Source organism: Loxodonta africana, chromosome 18 (assembly GCF_030014295.1).
Source record: "Loxodonta africana isolate mLoxAfr1 chromosome 18, mLoxAfr1.hap2, whole genome shotgun sequence".
Taxonomy (NCBI): Eukaryota; Metazoa; Chordata; class Mammalia; order Proboscidea; family Elephantidae; genus Loxodonta; species Loxodonta africana.
This window is the reverse complement of record NC_087359.1, coordinates 12,480,120-12,499,111: the sequence shown is the minus strand read 5'-3', so window position 1 is coordinate 12,499,111 and position 18,992 is coordinate 12,480,120. Positions and strand designations below refer to the sequence as shown.

Below are 18,992 nucleotides of genomic sequence, written 5' to 3'. Positions count from 1 at the left end.
GCCGTGAGATTTTCTTCATAAATCCAAAAGCTGCCAGAATGAAGGAAATCTGGGCTTTTTTTTCCCCCCCTGGCAGTTCCCATCCGCACCTTTAACTCTTATTCTCTCTGCTGGGCTGCTGCATGTTTGTGAAATTTTCCGTTTGTGTGACTCACTGTCTTTCCTTCCTCTGCAGGTTTTGCATGCAGAAATGTGTTAGTCTGGTGCCAGGAGTCACACTGGATTTGATAGAAAAGTAAGTAAGATTTTTCAGCTCTCGTGGCTTTCTGGATCTGAGGGGCATATTTTCCTTTTTTTTACCTAGGTTTTCAAAAGCGTAATCTATCAGCGCAGGGATGGTTCCCTTTCGCCTGGAAATGTTCTTTCGTTCTCTGACGAAGACCACGCTGTGATTGCCGTATCCGTGCCTAGTGAAGGGGATAGCTAAGTTTGGGGCCGTATTAAAAGTAAAAATAAAAAGCTGAATTCTTTTAAAAATGTAAAAATACTCCAAACACTAAGCCAAAAAACCCACTGCCGTCGATTCAAAACGCTAAGCCAAAGCAAGAAAAAATATGGCTACACACACAAGCCATTTCTGCTTTCCCCAACTAAAGTAGCTACATCCCAGCCTACCTTCTACATTATTTTCTTCAACTTTCCACGCCCCCAGGTGTCCATCTGGGTGCTCTCTCACAGCAGACTGATTTCCAAAGTTGAATCGTAAAATGACACATGTCAGTCAGAAGTTGTCCCTTGTGAAGCATCCTCGTTATGCATGTCTTACGTGGTCCTTCCCTGCCATCCGACCAGCTTGCCTTTCTCTTGTTCGGAACCTCTTTGGAGCTGAAATAATAAGACTCTGAATTTGACTTGTGTTTTTATTGCTATTTGTACATTCATTTCACTCCCCTTGGCTCATCTTGATTCATTTAGACAGGGCAGAAAATTATGGAGTTGTTTTTAAACCTTCTGCTCTGAATCTCGTATCTTCTAGAGTTAACATACAAGATAATGGTTTTCTAGAGCTTCTTATACAAAATCACATGTTTGAACAGCTAAGGCCTAGATTTAATTAAATTAGATAAGAAAAGCAAGCATACTTCTAGGTTTCTCTCCTAGGGAATGACTTGCCTGGTGTATAAGGGAAAATATACACAAGTACAATACCTCAGTGTCTATCAGTAGGGGAGCAGGGTGTAAGTCAGGGTACAGTCCTGTGGTGGAAAACTCACTAAGTGGCATGTAAGACAGTGGTAGCTACCCTTGTGCTTACATGGACTGCTCTACCAGTTATGTCATTAAGAGGAAAAAAGCACATTGATTCTGATACGGTAGGACGCCGAGAGTTTAAGAACAATGCCAGACTGTGTGTGTAAAGGAAACCCTGGTGGTATAGTGGTTAAGTGCTATGGCTGCTAACCAAGAGGTCGGCAGTTCAGATCCACCCAGCGCTCCTTGGAAACTCTATGGGGCGGTTCTACTCTGTCCTATAGGGTCGCTACGAGTCGGAATCGACTTGACGGCAGTGGGTTTTTTGGGTGTGTGTAAATCCACATAAATGATACACCTGTGGTTACCTCTGGGGGGAGTGGAATTTGTAGGAAGGAGAGGGAAACCGCAGTGTTAAGGGACTTTGGCTTTTTCTTTCTTGTATTTTTTTTTTTTTACAAGACTATAGTTATATAAAATACATGCATATATAAATTTAAGAGAAAGAATCCATAGAGTAAGATGAGGCCCCTGAAAACAACTCTCAAAGAGTAGCTTCTCCTTGTAACTGTTGCCTAAGCGTCTAAGGAAACGTGTGACTGGCCATCTCATTCACTTGCTTCAGGATGCTTTCGTTCTCAGGCAAAATGGGGTGGCTGTGACCAGAGTCAGGCACCATTGATGGGTGCCGGCAGGGCACGTGGAAGGTCTGGTGGGACCAAGACTGCTTCATTACCACAAAGCCAGCCCACGGCTGACAGTGATTTCCAAAAAAGGATTTAGAAAAGCACAGCCTGCTGAGGCAGGTAGTACAAGATTAAGGTGTTGATAGATGAAGGGGACGGCAAGCTGGATTTGAAGTATCAGAGAATTGTGCGGGTCCTGATTGAGAACCGGTGGTAGACCTAAACCCAGGGGAGCTAAACATGTCACACCTCCATCATAGCAAGTATTAACATCACATGGCCCAGCACAGATGGGGTGGCAGCACCGGGGCTTGCAGGGTAGGGTTCTGTCATGTTGGGTTCACATGGTCAGCCCTGGTGCTCACAGTGTCAGTTATGGCTCAAATTCCATGTCTTCTCATGGTATATAATGTAATGCACACACAGTAAGCTGACTGTCTCATTCTTCTTGTAAACTTGCTGATTGAGTACATACCACGTGCCAGGTACATGCCTTTGCTAATTCTCTACAGATTGTGTGCCGTTGTGTAACCTGGTGACAAATGACGGGGAACGTGCTGTTGTAGCCAGATATGGAAACCAGTCATCCACAGGGCATATTTCCTCTTCCTGCCTACTCTGTGCTTTTCCTTCCTACTAGGGCTTGTTTGTCAGGGAGTCGGGATGCAGGGTCAATGCTGTATAGAGGGCCCAGGGGCTGCATGCAGTATGGTCTGTCATGGACAATCCTCCACTTGTGTCCCAGCCCTTGTCGGACTCTTGTGGTTCTCTTCTGGAGCTGTGCCTGCCTCGGGATGCTGCCGCCCAGTGAGCTATGCCGTCCATGTTCTAAGCTGGGCTTCCTGGGTGATAAGACAGACACCTCAGAGGACTGCTACTTAGAAAACTGTAAATGCCAAACATACAACGAAATCATTGAGGAACACCACGCGGAGAAAATTTTCTTAAAAATAAGGAAATAATAGACTGCATGATCTGCTGGTCAGCTGAATCTCTTTGGTTTGGTTCCTTGGCAGGATTTCACAGTTTTATCAGATTGCCTCGTCAGAACCCTACTTAGGCTCTATCTTGTGAGTTTTTATTTCCCTTTCTATTCCTGGAGTCATAAAACTCTCTACTATCTAATACGTATTTATATACACATATGAGTTTTTTTTTATGAGTATATGTGGAAACCCTGGTGGCATAATGGTTAAGTGCTACGGTTGCTAACCAAAGGGTCGGCAGTTCAAATCCGCCAGATGCTCCTTGGAAACTCTATGGGGTAGTTCTACTCTGTCCTATAGGGTTGCTATGAGTCGGAATCAACTCGACGGCACTGGGTTTGGTTTTTTTATGCGTATATTTATGTGTGTATGCATAACCAAATAAACCGCATCCATTTAAGTTTCAACAAAGGTGCATTTTATCATAACTAGGTTGCTCGCGTTGGCTCATCAGACAGCTCTTGGTTAGGAAGGTCCTTGATTCCTTTTCTTTTGGAGTTTGCTTACTCCCTGAATTCTGCCTCAGCCTCCATCTTCATTGCACAGTGCTGTCTGAAATCTCCGTCTTCAGATGTCCTGCTGTGTGTTCCATCCCCTCCTGGTCACTCAGCACAACCGTGACCACTCCAGAATGTGCTTGGTTCATGTTCACTGAACCAGGTGGGCTCAAGCACCTGCACGTGTCCCGAGACTCATGAGTAAAAAGAGCCGTTAAAAATCAGTGAGCTTAAAACATTATTTTAAAGTTCTTTAGTCAAACCCCCTTATTTTACTGAAAAGGAACCTGCAGTTCATTTAGTTTGATTCAGCTTCCTGGGTGGTATTTTATACCTGGTTAGTACCACAGGCAGCCTAGAGGCCAAGTCTCTGGACAGCCTATCTGTGGTCCTGTCCACCACACACAGGTTCTGAAGCTTCCCTTGAACAAGACTTTCCTATTGGGATGACCTCCTCCTGTCCTGCCCTTTCCCCAGGCTAAAATGTGGAAAGCAATGACACCCAAAGTACCAGCCACAAAGAAAACAATCGGTGACATGGACTTCATCAAAATGTGAAATATTTGCTCTCTGAAAGATACAGCTAAGAGAATGAAAAGACAGGCTACAGATTTGGAGAAAATATTTGCTAATCATGTATCTGACAAAGGATTTGTATCCAGAATATATGAAGATATCTCAAAACTCAAAAAAAAAAAAAGGGAAACCCAATTTAAAAATGGGCAAAACATATGAAGAGGCAGTTCACCAAAGAGAATTTAAGGATGTCAAATAAGCACATGAAAATTATTAGCAATTAAGTAAATGCAGATTAAAACTGTGAAGATTGTGGTACAATTCCACAGCTCTGTACGTATGTTAAAATTCGTAGCACTGTATACCCAAAAAAAGTCAGTTTACTATGTGACAACTTAAAAAATAAAATTAATATATGATGTGTATGTTGAGGGGCACTGTAAAACAGTATAGGCCAAAATCACTTAGTCTCTGTCTTAGGCTGGGTTCTTTAGAGAAGCAAAACCAGTAAAGCATATAAATATATACAGAGAGATATTTATATCAAGGAAACAATTGTAGAGGCTAGAATGTCCCAAGCCCATGGATCAGCATAGAGGCTTCTCTCGATTCACGTAGCCGCAGGGGCTGGTGAACGAACCCAAGATCGGCAGGTTGAAGGGCAGGGCTCCTGCTCAAAGGCTGTGAAGATCAATGAATCCCAAGATTGGCAGATAAGCTGAAAGTTCAAGTCCCAAGAACCAGAGGTCAGGCAAACAGGAGGCAGCCGCAAGATCCAGAGAGAGCAAAAAGCCAGAATGTCTGCTTATGTTCAGATGCAGGCCACGCCCCCAAGGAAACGCCTGTTCAACTGATTGGCTACTCACAGCAGATTCCGTCATGGGAGTGATCACATATAAACACTGAGAATCGCGGCCCAGCCAAGTTGACACAACCTTAACCATCACAGTCTCCTAGTGCTGCTATAACAGAAATACCCCAAGTGGGTGGCTTAAACAAACAGAAATTTATTTTCTCACAGTCTAGAAGGCTAGAAATCTAAATACAGGGTGCTGGCTCTGGGAGAAGGCTTTCTCTCTCTGTTGACTCTGGGGGAAGATCCTAATCCCTTGTGCCTTGTTTCCTTGGTGATCTTCATGTGGTGTGGCATCTATCTTCTCCCATCTCTGCTTTTCCACTTGTTTAATCTCTTTTATATCTCAAAAGAGATTGACTTAAGACATACCCTACACTAATACTGCCTCATTAATATAACGAAGAAAACCCATTCCCAAATGGGGTTATAGCCACAGGTATAGGAGTTAGGATTTACAAAAGATATTTTTGGTGACACAGTTCAATCCATAACAATGACTAAAGTAAATTGCTTTCCTATATTCCAACAACGAATGATTGGAATTTGAAATTAAAAATATGATACCATTTACATTAGCATCAAAACCTTAAATACTTAAGTATAAATCTAACACAATATGTATAATATCTATATTGGGATAGTTAAAAAACCCTGATCAAAGAAATGAACGATTTAGATAAATGGAGAAGTCTTCTATGATCATGGATAGGAAGACTCAATATTATCAAGATCATTTCTTCCCCACGTGATCGATAGACTCAAGGTGTAAAAATGACATGGTGGGAGCATCCAGCCTCCTCTAACTTCACAAGGGGAAGAGAATCAAGATCAACAGCCCGAGGCTGATTCCTTTGAGGCAGAGGTCAGACATGCCTCCACCCTTCAACCTTTTTACCAATTCTGACACCAACCGTCCCTTCCACAGCACTCTCTGCTTTTCTGCTGGGTTTGAGACTTCGTTGCAATGGCCATACAGAACTCACAGACAATACTCACAGTTATGGGGTTTATTAGGGAAGTAACAGGTTATAATTCAGGATCAGGAACATTCAGGATACAGTTCTTCCGTCAAGACAGCCTCTTCTCAGCCATGCCCGCAGCCAGGCCTCTCTCTGGCCCTTGGTCTCTTGGTCCAGCTTCTGTCCTGTTCTGGCAAGTGCTACAAAGCTCTTTAGCTCCACCAGTAAGTGCTAAGGGCCACCCCACTCTGCCAGTAAGTCACATCCCAAAGGTGCTCAGCTCTCTCACTCTTTAAGAGTCTGCAAGCCTAGCTCCACCGACAAGTGTCTGGAAGCACCCTACTCCACCAAGCCTCCTGCCCGAAGGCACTCAGCTCTCTTGCTCTGTGAGGCAGCAAGCCCACTGTGCTGTCTTACACTGGTTTCCTGTTTTGCTGTCTCTGCTGCTGATGCTTCTTACAGTCTCTTGCCATCTTCCATGTTACAGCTTTCTCTGTCTCCTGAGTCTAGGAGGCTCTTCGTGCAGGGACCCCAGGTCCAAAGGGCGCACTCCACTCCCGGCTCTGCTTTCTTGATTGTAGTAAGGTCTCCCCTTTCCACCTCTGGGATGGCTCATTTTAAGCCAAGTGGGGTGACAAAACTAACCAATCCCCTTGTTATGGTTCCATACAGCTTATTTGCATGATCCCACCCCCACAAGGGTGCCATGCGCATTATTTGTATTATTAGCAAGCTGTCTAATCCCCTTGATAGGCCACAGACACCTCATTTGCATAGTCTCACCCAGCCATTTCGTGGGAGTTATAAAGACTATGGCTAGAAGGACCATATTAAGTAATTCACTGCACCATACAATGCAGTCCCATTGAAAATGCCAGCAAGCTATTTTGCGGATATCAACAAACTGATTCTAAAGTTTATATGGAAAAGCAAAGACCCAGATACAGAAAGGCAAAGACCCAGAGTACCCCACACAGTACTAAAAGGAACAAAGTCAGCGGATTGATGCTGACTTCAAGACTTACTATAAAGCTACAGTGATCAAGACATTGCTATTGGTAAAAGTACAGATAAATCAACCAGCAGAACAGAATAGAGAGCCCACAGATAGACCCACTCAAGTATAGTCAACTGATTTTTGACAGAGAAGCAAAGGCAATTCAGTGGAGAAAAGAGCCTTTTCAACAGATGGTGCTGGAACAACTGAAAATCAAAAAAAAAAAAAAAAAATTAGCTAGGCATAGAACTCACACCTTCACAAATATTAACTCAAATTAGATTATGGACTTAAATGTAAAATGCCAAGCTGTAAGACTTTTTTTTAAGACTTCTAGAAAATAGCACAGGAGAACATCTAGGTCATCTTAGGTTCAGTGATGACTTTTTAGATGCAACACCGAAAGCATGATCCATAAAAGAAAAAAATTGATAAAATGTGATAAATATTATAAACTTTTGTTCTGCAAAAAGGGATTGTTAGAATGAAAAGATAAGCCACAGGCTGGGAGAAAATACTTGTAAAACACATATCTGATAAAGGACTTGTACCCAAAATGTACAAAGAACTCTTAAAACTGAACAAAAAGAAAACAACCCAATTAAAAAATGGACAAATAGATCTGAACAGTCACCTCACCAAAGATACACACATGGCAAACAAGCACGTGAAAAGATGCTCAACATCACGAGCCATTCAGCAACTGCAAAATAAAACAATGAAATACAGCTACACACCTATTAGATGGCTGAAATTCAAAACACTGACATCAAATGCTGACAAAGATGTGACCCTGCGAGAATGCTTGTTCATTGCTGGTGGGAATGCAAAATGGTGCAGCCACGTGAGTAGTCCGGCAATTTCTTACAAAGCTAAATTAAGTTAGGCTTACCATATGATCCAGCAATTGTGTTCCTAGGTTTTACCCAAATGACTTGAAAAGTTATATCCATGCAAAAACCTACACACAAATGTTTATAGCATCTTTATTCATAATTGCCCAAACTTGGAAGCAACCAACATGTTCTTGAATAGGTGAATGGATAAGCAAACTGTGGTGTACATGTACAATGGAATATTATTCATTGATTTAAAAGATGAGCTGTCGAGCCATGAAGAGACATGGAGGAACTCTAAGTGCATATTGCTAAGTGAAAGAAGGCAGCCTGAAAAGGCTACATACTGTATGATCCCAACCATATGACGTTCTGGAAAAGGCAAAACTGTGGAGACAGTAAAAAGATCAGTGGTTGCCAGGGCTTCAGGAGGAGGAAAGAGAGGGATGAATGGATGGATCACAGGGAATTCTCAGGGCAGTGAAACTCTTCTGTATGATGCTCTAATGGTAGACACAGGGCATTTGTCAAAACCTATAGGACTGTACAACACAGAGTGAACCCTGATATGAACTACCGACTCTGGTTAATAACAGTGTATCAGTGTTGGTTCATCAGTTGGAACAAGTGTACCACAAGCATGCAAGGTGTTAATAAGCGGAGAAACTGTGTGTGGGGAGGAGAAGGGGTATATGAGATCCCTGGACTTTCTGCTCAGTTTTCTATAGAACGGAAAAGCTCTGAAAAATAAAGTCTATTAAAAATAAAAACACCAGAAGAGAACCTAGGCCAGAAGGACCAAGCATACTCTGGAGGCTGTTCCCGGGGGTGGCAGAAGGCTGGAGAAGCAGCGGTTGGAAATCAAGGCAGGATTGGAAAGAGGAAGCCATCCTTCTGTCACTTGCTTTATTGAAACTAGTCAGTGAGGACTGAGAAGTAGCGGCAAACACACCTCCATGCCAACCGTTCGTGATTTTAGTGTTTTTATAGTGCATTATTTCCCTAAATCATGACTTCAGAGTTTGCAGCTATCAGTGTTCTTCTGGAAACACTAAATATTCACACTCACACACAACACACACACACAACACAGCATACACAGAACACACACACAGCACACACATACAACACACAACACACACAACAGAAGCCTGGAAGAGCTAGGCTGTACCTTTTTGGTATGTTGTCCTCTGCTTTTCTCCATCCCCCTTCCCGTGCCAAATTATGTTACAAAGTTAATTGAATGCTAAAAGGTGGTTTGTTTGTCTTTAATGTTTCAAAGGCAAAGCATAAATAGCTGTCATTAACAGTAGGCAGTTTTCAAAATACGTCACTGAGGGGTTCAGAAGCCAGAAGTGGTGGAAAGAATTTGGCTTTGGAGTCAAGATGACCCGTCTTGTCCTGGCCTCATCCCTCGCTAGCCACTCTTACATGGGCGTGCTTCTTCCTGTCGTGAGGAACAGGATCTCAGGGGTCTCGTCTGAGAATGTACTGGGGGCCTCACACTCTCCAACAGGGGGAACCACCTCCCCTCTCCACGTAGGGGGTCGCCTCCCCTCTGCACCTAGGGGATCACCTCCCTTCTCCATCTAGGGGACCACCTCCCCTTCTGTACCTGGTAGGTGCCCCCTCTCCTCCACCTGGGGGACCGCCTCCCCTCCTCCATCTGAGGCGGGACCAGTGTCTGTCATCCCATCCTGGTGTTAGCCTCTGTATCTAAGAAAGCAAACCTACTTGGAACCTTGTCGTGTGATACAGTTCACAACCGAACAGGAATGACTTTGTCATTCTACAGCCGCTTTGAATTGTTGATGCCGCTACCCCATTCCAGGCAGCTGAGGTCTGTCCTTCTTTCTTCCCGTTCCTTACGTCAGCGATGTGCTCACTTTAAGGAGCTGCTAACATATCAAATGTTGTTTGTCTGTTTGGAGTTACCTTTATCCCTTGGAGTCACATCCTCTGCACACGTCCCACCCCACCTTTGGCCCTTGGCCTTCAGCACTCCTGTGAAGGTTTGGGGGAATATCTCCTTTTGTGTGGTGCTCCATGTTCCTCAGAGTGTTCTCACCTGTTAGCTGACTCAGCTCTCCCACAGCCAGGTCTGTGTTCTCACCACCTGTGGAAGAGAAGCTACACCTTTAGGAGGTTGAGTGACCTTGTCCAAGGTCACATAGCTCCTCATTGGCACTCCAGACCCAAACTCAGGTTTTTGTTTGTTTTGTCTGAACTCAAATTCTAATACAGACTTAATTCTTTCATGAAGTTATGAACAATTAAGGGAAATGGAACCCAAAGATTTGGGATAACAGAATGTGGCATTATTGGATCTGGGAGCAAGCTGTGAGTGCTCTCTCAAGTTACAAAAGGCAGTATCTTAGGCTAGATGGCTAGAGAAGCAAAACCAGTGAAGCATGTGTATAGAGAGAGAGATTTATCTCAAAGAAATGGCTCACAAGGTTGTAGAGGCTGGCAAGTCCCAAGTCCACAGGTCAGGCATCAGACTGGAGACTTCTCTTGACTCACATAGCTACAGGGGCTGACGAATCCAAGATCGGCAGGTCAGACAGCAGCCCACTGGCTCACAGGCTGCGGAAGCTGATGAATCCAAGATAAGCGGGTCAGACAGCGGGCTGCTGGCTCACAGGCTGAGGAGGCTGATGAATGCCAAGATCGGCAGGTCAGACACTGGGCTGTTGGCTCAAGTCCCAAGAACTGTAGGTCAGATGATGACAAGCCCGATGCAGGGTCCAGAGCAAGCAAGCTTTGCCAGAACATCCATATATATTGAATGCAGGCCACATCCCCAAGGAAATTCCCCTTATAACTGATTAGCTGATCACATCAGGCCTATCATGGAAGTGATTACGTTATATCACAAAATATAGGTTAACTACGTCATTATGTAACTGCCAGATTACGTCGTCATATAACCGCCAAACCACATCATTACATAACTGCCAAACCACTGAGATCATGGCTCAGCCAGGTTGACACACAACCTTAACCGTCACAGGCAGGTTTGGTGGCTCAGACAGAAACAGAGTGAGCAAAAGACATCCATGTCTCAGTGGCAGCCTCTGGCTAGTTGATCATTCCTGAAGCCACAGCCCAGGTGGGCTCCCGTGTGTCATCCCTGCCACCCTGTACCTGCCTGCCTTCAACCTGCAAGTCTTCATGGTGTAACAAGACCCCGGGCACCACGTGCAATGCAGTACTGTGTGCTTCAGGGCAAGGTCTCCTCCGGGAAGCCATGGGGCATGCGAAGAGCCTGTCACCATGCTCCTCCTCCCCACAGTGCTCTCCGTCCAGGGACATGCAGTGACAGGGAGCAGGCCAGCCTCTTCGTCAGCAGTCATGTGGAAGGACAGAGGGCCAGCACCCAGGGTGACGCCTGGAGTGTGCGAGCCTTTAGACTTTCTTTTTGTCACATTTTTCAAAGCCTTCCTAGAATGCGGTAGTGAAAAGTCACTCATTCTGCTCTTCAGGGGGACCTATCAGCGAGGTGGGTTCAGAACACTCATCACAAGCGCCATAGTCTGGATTTGGAGCTTCGCTGTGTTTTCCCTGCCTGCGTGCAGAAGGACTTAGTTCTTTAGAAGACGTTTCCTGCCACTGCTGATGGTCACGGGGAGGGGGAGCCGTGGGCTGTAGTATTTAGAGCGTGCATCTCGTGGTGCATCTTCTCCACGAGGTTCACCTTCCTGGCCAGGTGAGGTGGCAAGCTGGGAACAGAGGCACTGGCTTTCCCCCAGCCTCCCTCCCCCACGTAGGACAAGGTTGTGTGTTGTGAAGGTGAAAGACAACGCTTAACTGGAGCCTCTTTTTTATTTGTAAGTAGCTGATGTTTGGAGAAACCACAGAATTATTTCAAATTATATAAACGTTTGAATCATTGGAGAGGTTTTACTGAAGCAATGGCACAGTACTGACAAAGCTGCCAGCACGGTTGCGGGTGAGATTCGGGAGTCGTGTGACTGGCAAGGTGTCATTGCCACAGGCCTCTGCTCGCTGCAGCTCCTTTCCCTTTCTCCGAGCGAGACGGGGCCCCCTGTCGCTGGGATCGTGACTGATCTAGGACCCGGGGAAATTGGTGGCAGGGCTCTCTAAAGTTACAGCTGCAGGACCAACAGAAAGTGTCTCTTTGTTCAGCTTACGGGTCGCCTTTCATTTGTTCTCCATCAGCCCTGTAGCCTGAGCGTGACCCTAACACTGCGTTGTGACTTGCTGTGGAGTCAGCTCCGACTTGCGGCGGCCCCGTGTACGGCAGAACGAAACAGTACCCGCCCTGCTCCATCTTCACCATCGTCGGCGTACTTGAGTCCATGGTTGCAGCAACTGTGTGTCTGGAGCGACTTCCGACATTGAGGGCTCATCTTCCAACACTGTATTGAACAGTCTTCTATTGTGACCCATAGGGTTTTCACTGGCCGATTTTCGGAAGTAGGTTGCTGGGCCTTTCTTCCTATTCTGTCTTAGTCCGGAAGCTCTGCTACAGCCTGTCCACCACGGGTGACCCTGCATGTATTGGAAATGCCGGTGGCCTCACTCCCAGCATCACAGCAACACACAGCCACCACGGTATGACAGACTGACAGATGGGGGCGGAACCACGGTAGAGCGGGGGGAAGAAACCACACCACCACCAACAAAGCCCTTTGGAAAGTATGCACGCGTGTGCTGTCTAGAACCACGTAACGGTCATGTGGGTGAACAGATTCCCGGAAACTTCTTGTGAATCACAAACACAGCATTACCTGGGCTGCAACCTGAGAAGCTGTTGATATTTCCTAGTTTCCTGAGAATTCTGAAGATCCGTTTTGCGTGCAGTTTCAGTTTTTCATTTCAGTACCTGTGGTCTAAGGTCAGGGCCCGACTACATTCAGGAGGAGGGATGAGAATCAAGATCAGCATAAAGCTGATTCCTACGAGGAAGTCAGATCTACCTCCACTCTCCACCTTTTACCGGTTCTGACAGCAGCCATCCTCCCCATGACACTGTCTGCTTCTCTGCTGCGTTTGATAACTCGTTGCCTTGCCACACAGAACCCTACAGACCATACATGATTACGTGGTTTGTTAGGGAAGTAACAGCCTACAATTCAGGATCAGGATCAAGATCAAGCTGAAAGTAACAGGGTATAACTCAGGATACAGGATATAGTTCGTCAATCAGGACAGCTTCCAACCAAGCCAGCTCTCAGCTTCTCAGCTGGGCCCACAGGCAGGCCCTTCTCTTGGCCATGCCAACTGGTGGCCCTTCTCTTGGTGGTGCCAGCTATTGGCCCTGCCCTGCTCAGGCAGGTGATACAGCTCTTTAGCTCTGTCAGTAAGCCTCCTGCCCAAAGGTGCCCAGCTCTCTCTCCGGCAGGCAAGTCCACCGTGACATCTCCCGCCAGTCTCCTGGTTCCCACCTCTCATACTACTACTGCTGCTTCTCTGCCACTGGGCACTGCTGTGCTTGCCACCGTTTCTCACCGTCTTCAGCATTACAGCTCTCTCCTGGGTCTAGGAGGTTCTCAGTGCAGGGACGCTGTGTCTACAGGATGCATTCCACTCTAGACTCCTCTTGATGGTAGTGAGGTCACCCCTCACCCTCTGTGGGATTAGCCATTATATTCAATTTCACGGCATGGCCCTCCCAGCTGGGCCACAAACTGACCAATCCCTGCAAGGGTTTTATGCTCCCTAAAACTGACCAGTCCTTTAAAGGTACATAAAATAGACCAATCACAGCGCAGGCTGCAGCCCAACCAATAATTTTTGGCAGAATTTTAAACTTAAGGCCAAAAACACCATATATAAGAGAAACCCATTGCACTGCAGCACCTCATGGAAGTTTCTCACGCTTGGGAATACCTTTGTCACCACGAAATGGGAAAATGGCTTTGTTTGCTATGCCCCCCTGCCAGTGTAACAAGTGGTAACATGTGGACGACACAAGGAGAATGACAGTCCTGTGTCACTCGATTTTGTTCCTGTAAGTTTGTTGTTGTTTTTAGGTGCCATTGAGTTGATTCCAATTCACGGGGACCCCAAGTGACAGAGTAGAACTTCCCCATAGGGTTGCCTAGGCTGTAATCTTTATGGAAGTAGATTACCAGGTTTCATCTCCGTCAAGCTGATGGGTGGGTTCAAACCGACCACTTTTAGGCTAGCAGCCACGTGCTTATCTGCTGTACTACCAGGGCTACTCCTGTAAGTTTAGCGACCTGCAAAAAAACTTAAAATACATGTGCTCACCCCATGGTCTGCACCCCCTCCCCTCCATGGCTGCCCTGTCCTAGGACATGAAGAGTAGTCATGAGCAAGGTCTGCCAGGTCGACACGGGTGAGGCCGGGGCAGTGCCTCGCCATTCTTGGTGTGCGTGGACCCTGCACGCAGGCTCGTCGGTTCTGCCCTGGCGTGCTTGGGCCCTGCTCTCTTGGTCTGCTTTCCCACAGAGTGCAGCTCTGAGCGGGCTATCAAGGCAGCCACTGGAAGCGAAAGTCAGTCTTGAGGGCCTCGTTCTTTGGGCCTGGAGCCTTGGCTCATGGGCACAACACTGAGTGGCAAAATGCTGCCCTGCCAAATGCCCAGTCAGTGACATCACATCGAGCAGCCGTCAAAATCCAGGCGTGGTCAGGTTTGGAGGCAGAGACACGGTCCAGGGACTGTCTCAATGCCTTCGTGATGCTCTGATTCTCTGGTCCTGACATTCAGACCCTCTTAAAGACACTTATTTGCCAGCCATTTGCTGTGCTGCACAGGGGGCCAGGCCCAACCTGAGCTGTAGGAGAGCCGCCATCTTTGCCATCGGTGAAGACGTTGACAGAGAAATTTCATCTTTTCAGAATTGCTGCATGATAATCCTGTAATAAATGTAGTTCATTTCAAACACCTGCCCCCATGGAACTGTTCAAAATAAAGGTTCCTCAGAATATCAGATATTAACTCCCTCCTAGCTCTTGCCGCGTTTAGCAGACATGCAAATCACACATCCCTTGAGCCTCCATAAAAGGCTGGTGAGGAGACCGGGCGGGGTGTGTGTTACAATTATTTAGCCAAAGCTGGGGAAGGAGTTTGTTTTCTAATTAAGCTGCTGTGTCTGGAAGTAAATTACAGCGCATCCTCCTCGAGCAACCCCCAGCTTCCAATTAACCGAGCTAAGCCAGCAACAGCCTGATGGAGAAGCGCGTTGCTGCTGCAGTCTGTATTTATGTGCCAGGTCCTTGGAGAGAGTGGCAACAAGATCCAGGCTTGGAAATTAAGGGACATTTTTCAGCCCTGAAACAAAGTAATGAAACGCTTAAGCAGTGTTAGAAATATTAGGGTGCTTGGTGAGCTCCTGGGAACCAGGAAGAGGGGAGCCTGCTGCGGGAGGCAGCTAGTTAGGATTCTCGTCACCAGAGGAGCAAGGTGCACCAGTAAAATGAGTCCTAATTAACATCTACTGTGTAAACAGCATATTTGAAATAGCTAACCATCCAGCGTCTTGAATAAAACGAGTAGGTACGTGCTGATTTTCCACAACAGCCGCACCCTTGTGTAGAACGGGAGCAGCCAGCTGAAGGCTGAGATCTCCGCTCTGGAACCTTCGGCATTTTATTAACTCATCTCTGGTTTCCAGCTGTAAGAATCCTGGTCTCAGAGCCCTGGGGGCGGTTAGGGGCAGGAGAACACGTGGCTGTAATTCTCCCAGTCAGGAGTCAGGGTAACCATCACAGGTAACGCTTATTGAGCACCTGCTGTGTGCCAGGCACTGCACGGAGGGCCTTGTACATAGTGTACTTCAGTGCTGGCCAGAGCCCTTCGAAGGCAGGTGCTGTCACCATCCATGTTTTAATGATGGGGAAACTGAGGCACAAAGCGGGCGCTGCAGCGACGGGGAGCCTGGGCGCCATGCCACGCCCCTGCCCTGGCCCTCGGTGCAGCGCAGAGGTGGCCGAGGGCTGGTGCCATGATTAGAATTCAGTCCACCGTCAAGTTGGAATCCTGCACACATGTTACAAAGGAAAACTCAAGACACCGCCAGGCTTCCTCCAAACAGTACCTTTCTTTCCAACGTAAATACATTATCCTGGCTGGCTGCAGGTGAAAATCAGTAATTCATTAACATCTGCCAGTCACTGATGAGTGATGAGTCATGGAAGCTAATTTAGAAACAAAGTGGGAAAAACAGACCTGAGACTCTGCACAGCGGAGCGTGGGAGTGGCCAGTGGGAGGGTGGGCATGCTGGGGGGCTGGATTTCTGGTCTCTGCCTGCCCAAGAGCACCCGAGGGGTAGGGGCCTGTGGGATGGAAGGAGGGGGACCTGTGGGCAGAGGCCTGTCGGGGGGATGCTGTGGGCAGCAGGCCTGTGGAGGCTCTGTGGGTGGGGGACCCGGTAGGGGACCTATGGATGAGGGTACAGTGTCCTCTCGGGTTGGAGGGAAAGCACAGCTCCGAGCGCTTTGCTGTGGACACACACTAGCGACATCTGTCACCATCAGCGAGCTGGGAGGCTGGGCTCTGAGATGACTAGGGGGAGTGTGGGGGGCTTCGAGGCCCGGCAGGCCTGCTTGGGGCTCAGAGGTCTCGAAGGGCAGATTGGATATGGGTGTGAGGAGGTGAGGGGCCACGCAGGCTGGGCAGGTGACCAGTAGTGTGGTCAAGGCACAGGGGTCCTGGCAGGAGGAGGACTCACATGGAGCTTTACCCACCTGACAGGAAAAGCTCTGAGGGAAATTACCCCCCAAACCAGGAACGACAAGCACAACCGGGCCGTATATGGAAAGCAGGGTTTCTGTGGTGTTTTATTAACTTCACTGGAAGGGACAGAATTGACAACAAGGCTGTTGACAGTCACACTCAGTACAAGCTGGGTGGTAACCCTGACATCTTGGAGTTTCTTTCAGAATAGACTGGAAAGAATGGGACCAGCCGAGAGCAGTCGAGAAGTTAAAACCGTGGAGATGCTCTGACGACGTCAACTGCTGAGACCACCCGGTCCTGCGCCCCAGTTCAAAACTCACCCCACCTCCACCTCCTTCAGACCTAGTGTTTGCAGAGACACTCACTGCTGAGGGGGCCACAACCCATTCCAAAAAGACAGCTGGGGAGAGCCAGAAGGCGGCGGTCATTCTTGGGGCTTGTCTGGACTCCTCCCTCCACTTATTTTAGAAGCTGTTTCTCCCCAACGTGACAGGCTTCCTAGCAACTTCTCGCTGGAAGGAGGCGTCTCTCACACGCCTGCAGCTGTGGCTTCTCAGCACCAGGTCTGTCTGAGGATCAATCTCAACATCAGAAGCCTACAGGAAGTCAGCTTCTTCAGGAACTGCTTCAGAAATACACTTGGGCTCGGAGTTACTCTCTCAGGGCTTTGGAGCCTGCAGTGTTCCATCAGAAAGAGCCTGTTCTTCATTGCATCATAAACACAGGAACGAGCAAGTGGGAAGTGGCTCCTTTCCTCCCTCTGATCCTGTTTCTCCTTTGTTGCTGGGTCTGCCTCCAAGGGGGCTCCTTCCTTGTTTCAGTGCTGCTGCTGTTGCCCGCTGGCTCAAGGGATGGGCAGTTATTGATCATTCTAGAATAAGTTCAGTAAAAGATAAGTTATCTCTAGAGTTACGTTAAGTCCTGCTCACCATGGAGCCAGGGAAGTCATTACTCCTTTTCTTCCAGAATTTTGAAATACGTTTTTCCACATTTACTTTACAAGTATAGATTAGCAGGATTCTGTTCAGCAGGAGCTGTTCAATGCAAAAAGATAGGGGGCCTGGGGATTGCCGCACCGCAAAGATAAACCATTTGATTTAGAGACTGAAGAAGAGATTTAAAAAATCACCAGAAAATGAGCTGCTGGTGTGGTTTTAAAAAGCCAGTCAGAGTATTCAGAGTATTCAGAGTATTTAGAGGTAGAATTACGTAATCCTCCAGTTTCTAATGTCTCTCAGGTTCCATGTTCACCATCCAACTCTTCTGATAACCCCGATCCACTATCCTGCTGGAGAAATTAGTAAGAGCTTCATTTAAGTCTGTTCTTTTAACTGCAGATCATAGTTTATTATGAATTACCGTCAACTCAGTTCTGACTCAGGGTGACCCCATATGTGTCATAGAGTAGAACTGTGCTCCACAGAGTTTTTAATTGCTGATTTTTCAGAAGTAGATTGCCGGGCCTTTCTTCCGAGGCATCTCTAGGTGGACTTGTACCTCCAACCTTCTGGTTCACAGTTAAGTGTGTTAACCATTTGTACCACCCAGGGACTCCCATGGTTTATTAAAAATGAAAAAATACCAAACCCATTGCCATCAAGTCGTTTCTGACTCACGGCAACCCTATAGGACAGAGTAGAACTGCCCCATAGGGTTTCCAAGGAGCGGCTAGTAGAGTCAAACTGCTAACCTGAGTTGGCAGCTGAGCTCTTAACCACTGCGCCACCTGGGCTCCCATGGTTTATTGTTGTTGTTGTTAGGTACCATGTAATCGGTTCCAACTCACAGCAACCCTGTGTACAGCAGAATGAAACACTGCCCTGTCCTGCGCCATGCTCACAATTGTTGTTATACTTCAGCGCATTGTTGTAGCCACTGTGTCAGTCCATCTGGTTGAGGGTCTTCCTCTTTTTTGCTGACCCTCTACCTTACCAAGCATGATATCCATCTCCAGGGACTGGTCCCTCCTGATAACACGTCCAAAGTATGTGAGAGGATGTCTTACCATCTTCACTTCTAAGGCACATTCTGGCTGTGCTTCTTCCAAGACAGATTTGTTTGTTCTTCTGGCAGTCCACGGTATATTCAACGTTCTTTGCCAACACCATAATTCAAAGGCATCAATTCTTCTTTGATCTTCTTTATTCGTTGTCAAGCTTTCACATATATATGAGGCGACTGAAAACACCATGGCTTGGGTCAGGCACACCGTACTCTTAAAGTGAACTAACACTTTGGCGACATCTTTTGCAGGAGATTTGCCCAATGCAGTGTTCCGTTTGATTTCTTGACTGACTGCTGCTTCCTTGGGCATTGATTGTCGATCCAAGTAAAATGAAATCCTTTACAACTTCAATATCTTCAGTGTTTATGATGATGTTGCTTATTGGTCCAGTTGTGAGGATTTTCATGGTTTATTAGTGGGTATAAAATTGGTCTGATGGATCATAACCAGCATTTAATAAAAAAGAAAGAAAAAGAATAGAAAATACCATTTTTTACCTAGTTGGAGTGAATATGAGTTGGTTCTATTGTTAAAATATATTTGCATGCACTGTGTCTATGTATTTCTTAATAGGAGTCATGATCAAAAAAGCTTGGAAGCCTCCTGTTTAAATGGTCTTTGTCCTTAATGTTAGTTGGGGCCCTAGCCACACAGAGTCTCTAATTGCCCGTCTTTAGTTATATCGGTACTTCTTAATACTCAGATAGTCCTTCTTTACTTGCAATTCCGAATCTCTGTTCTGCCATCAGCCTGATGCCATTTTATGGTTTCCTGCAGTCTGCCTCATTTCT

The 18,992-nt window shown here is 46.7% G+C and overlaps 1 protein-coding gene across 6 annotated transcripts in view; it reads left to right on the top strand.

Moving 5' to 3' along the window:
• Nucleotides 1–18,992, top strand: part of RPTOR (regulatory associated protein of MTOR complex 1) — a 444,673-nt gene that overhangs the window by 269,838 nt on the left and 155,843 nt on the right. For 5 of the 6 annotated variants that reach the window (XM_064270592.1, XM_064270594.1, XM_064270590.1 and 2 more), the window contains exon 7: nt 176–235. The exons of the other annotated variant lie outside the window; for it this stretch is intronic. In XM_064270592.1, coding sequence (XP_064126662.1) covers nt 176–235 — 60 coding nt within the window. The remainder of the gene's footprint in view (nt 1–175; nt 236–18,992) is intronic. 6 annotated transcript variants of the gene reach the window in all.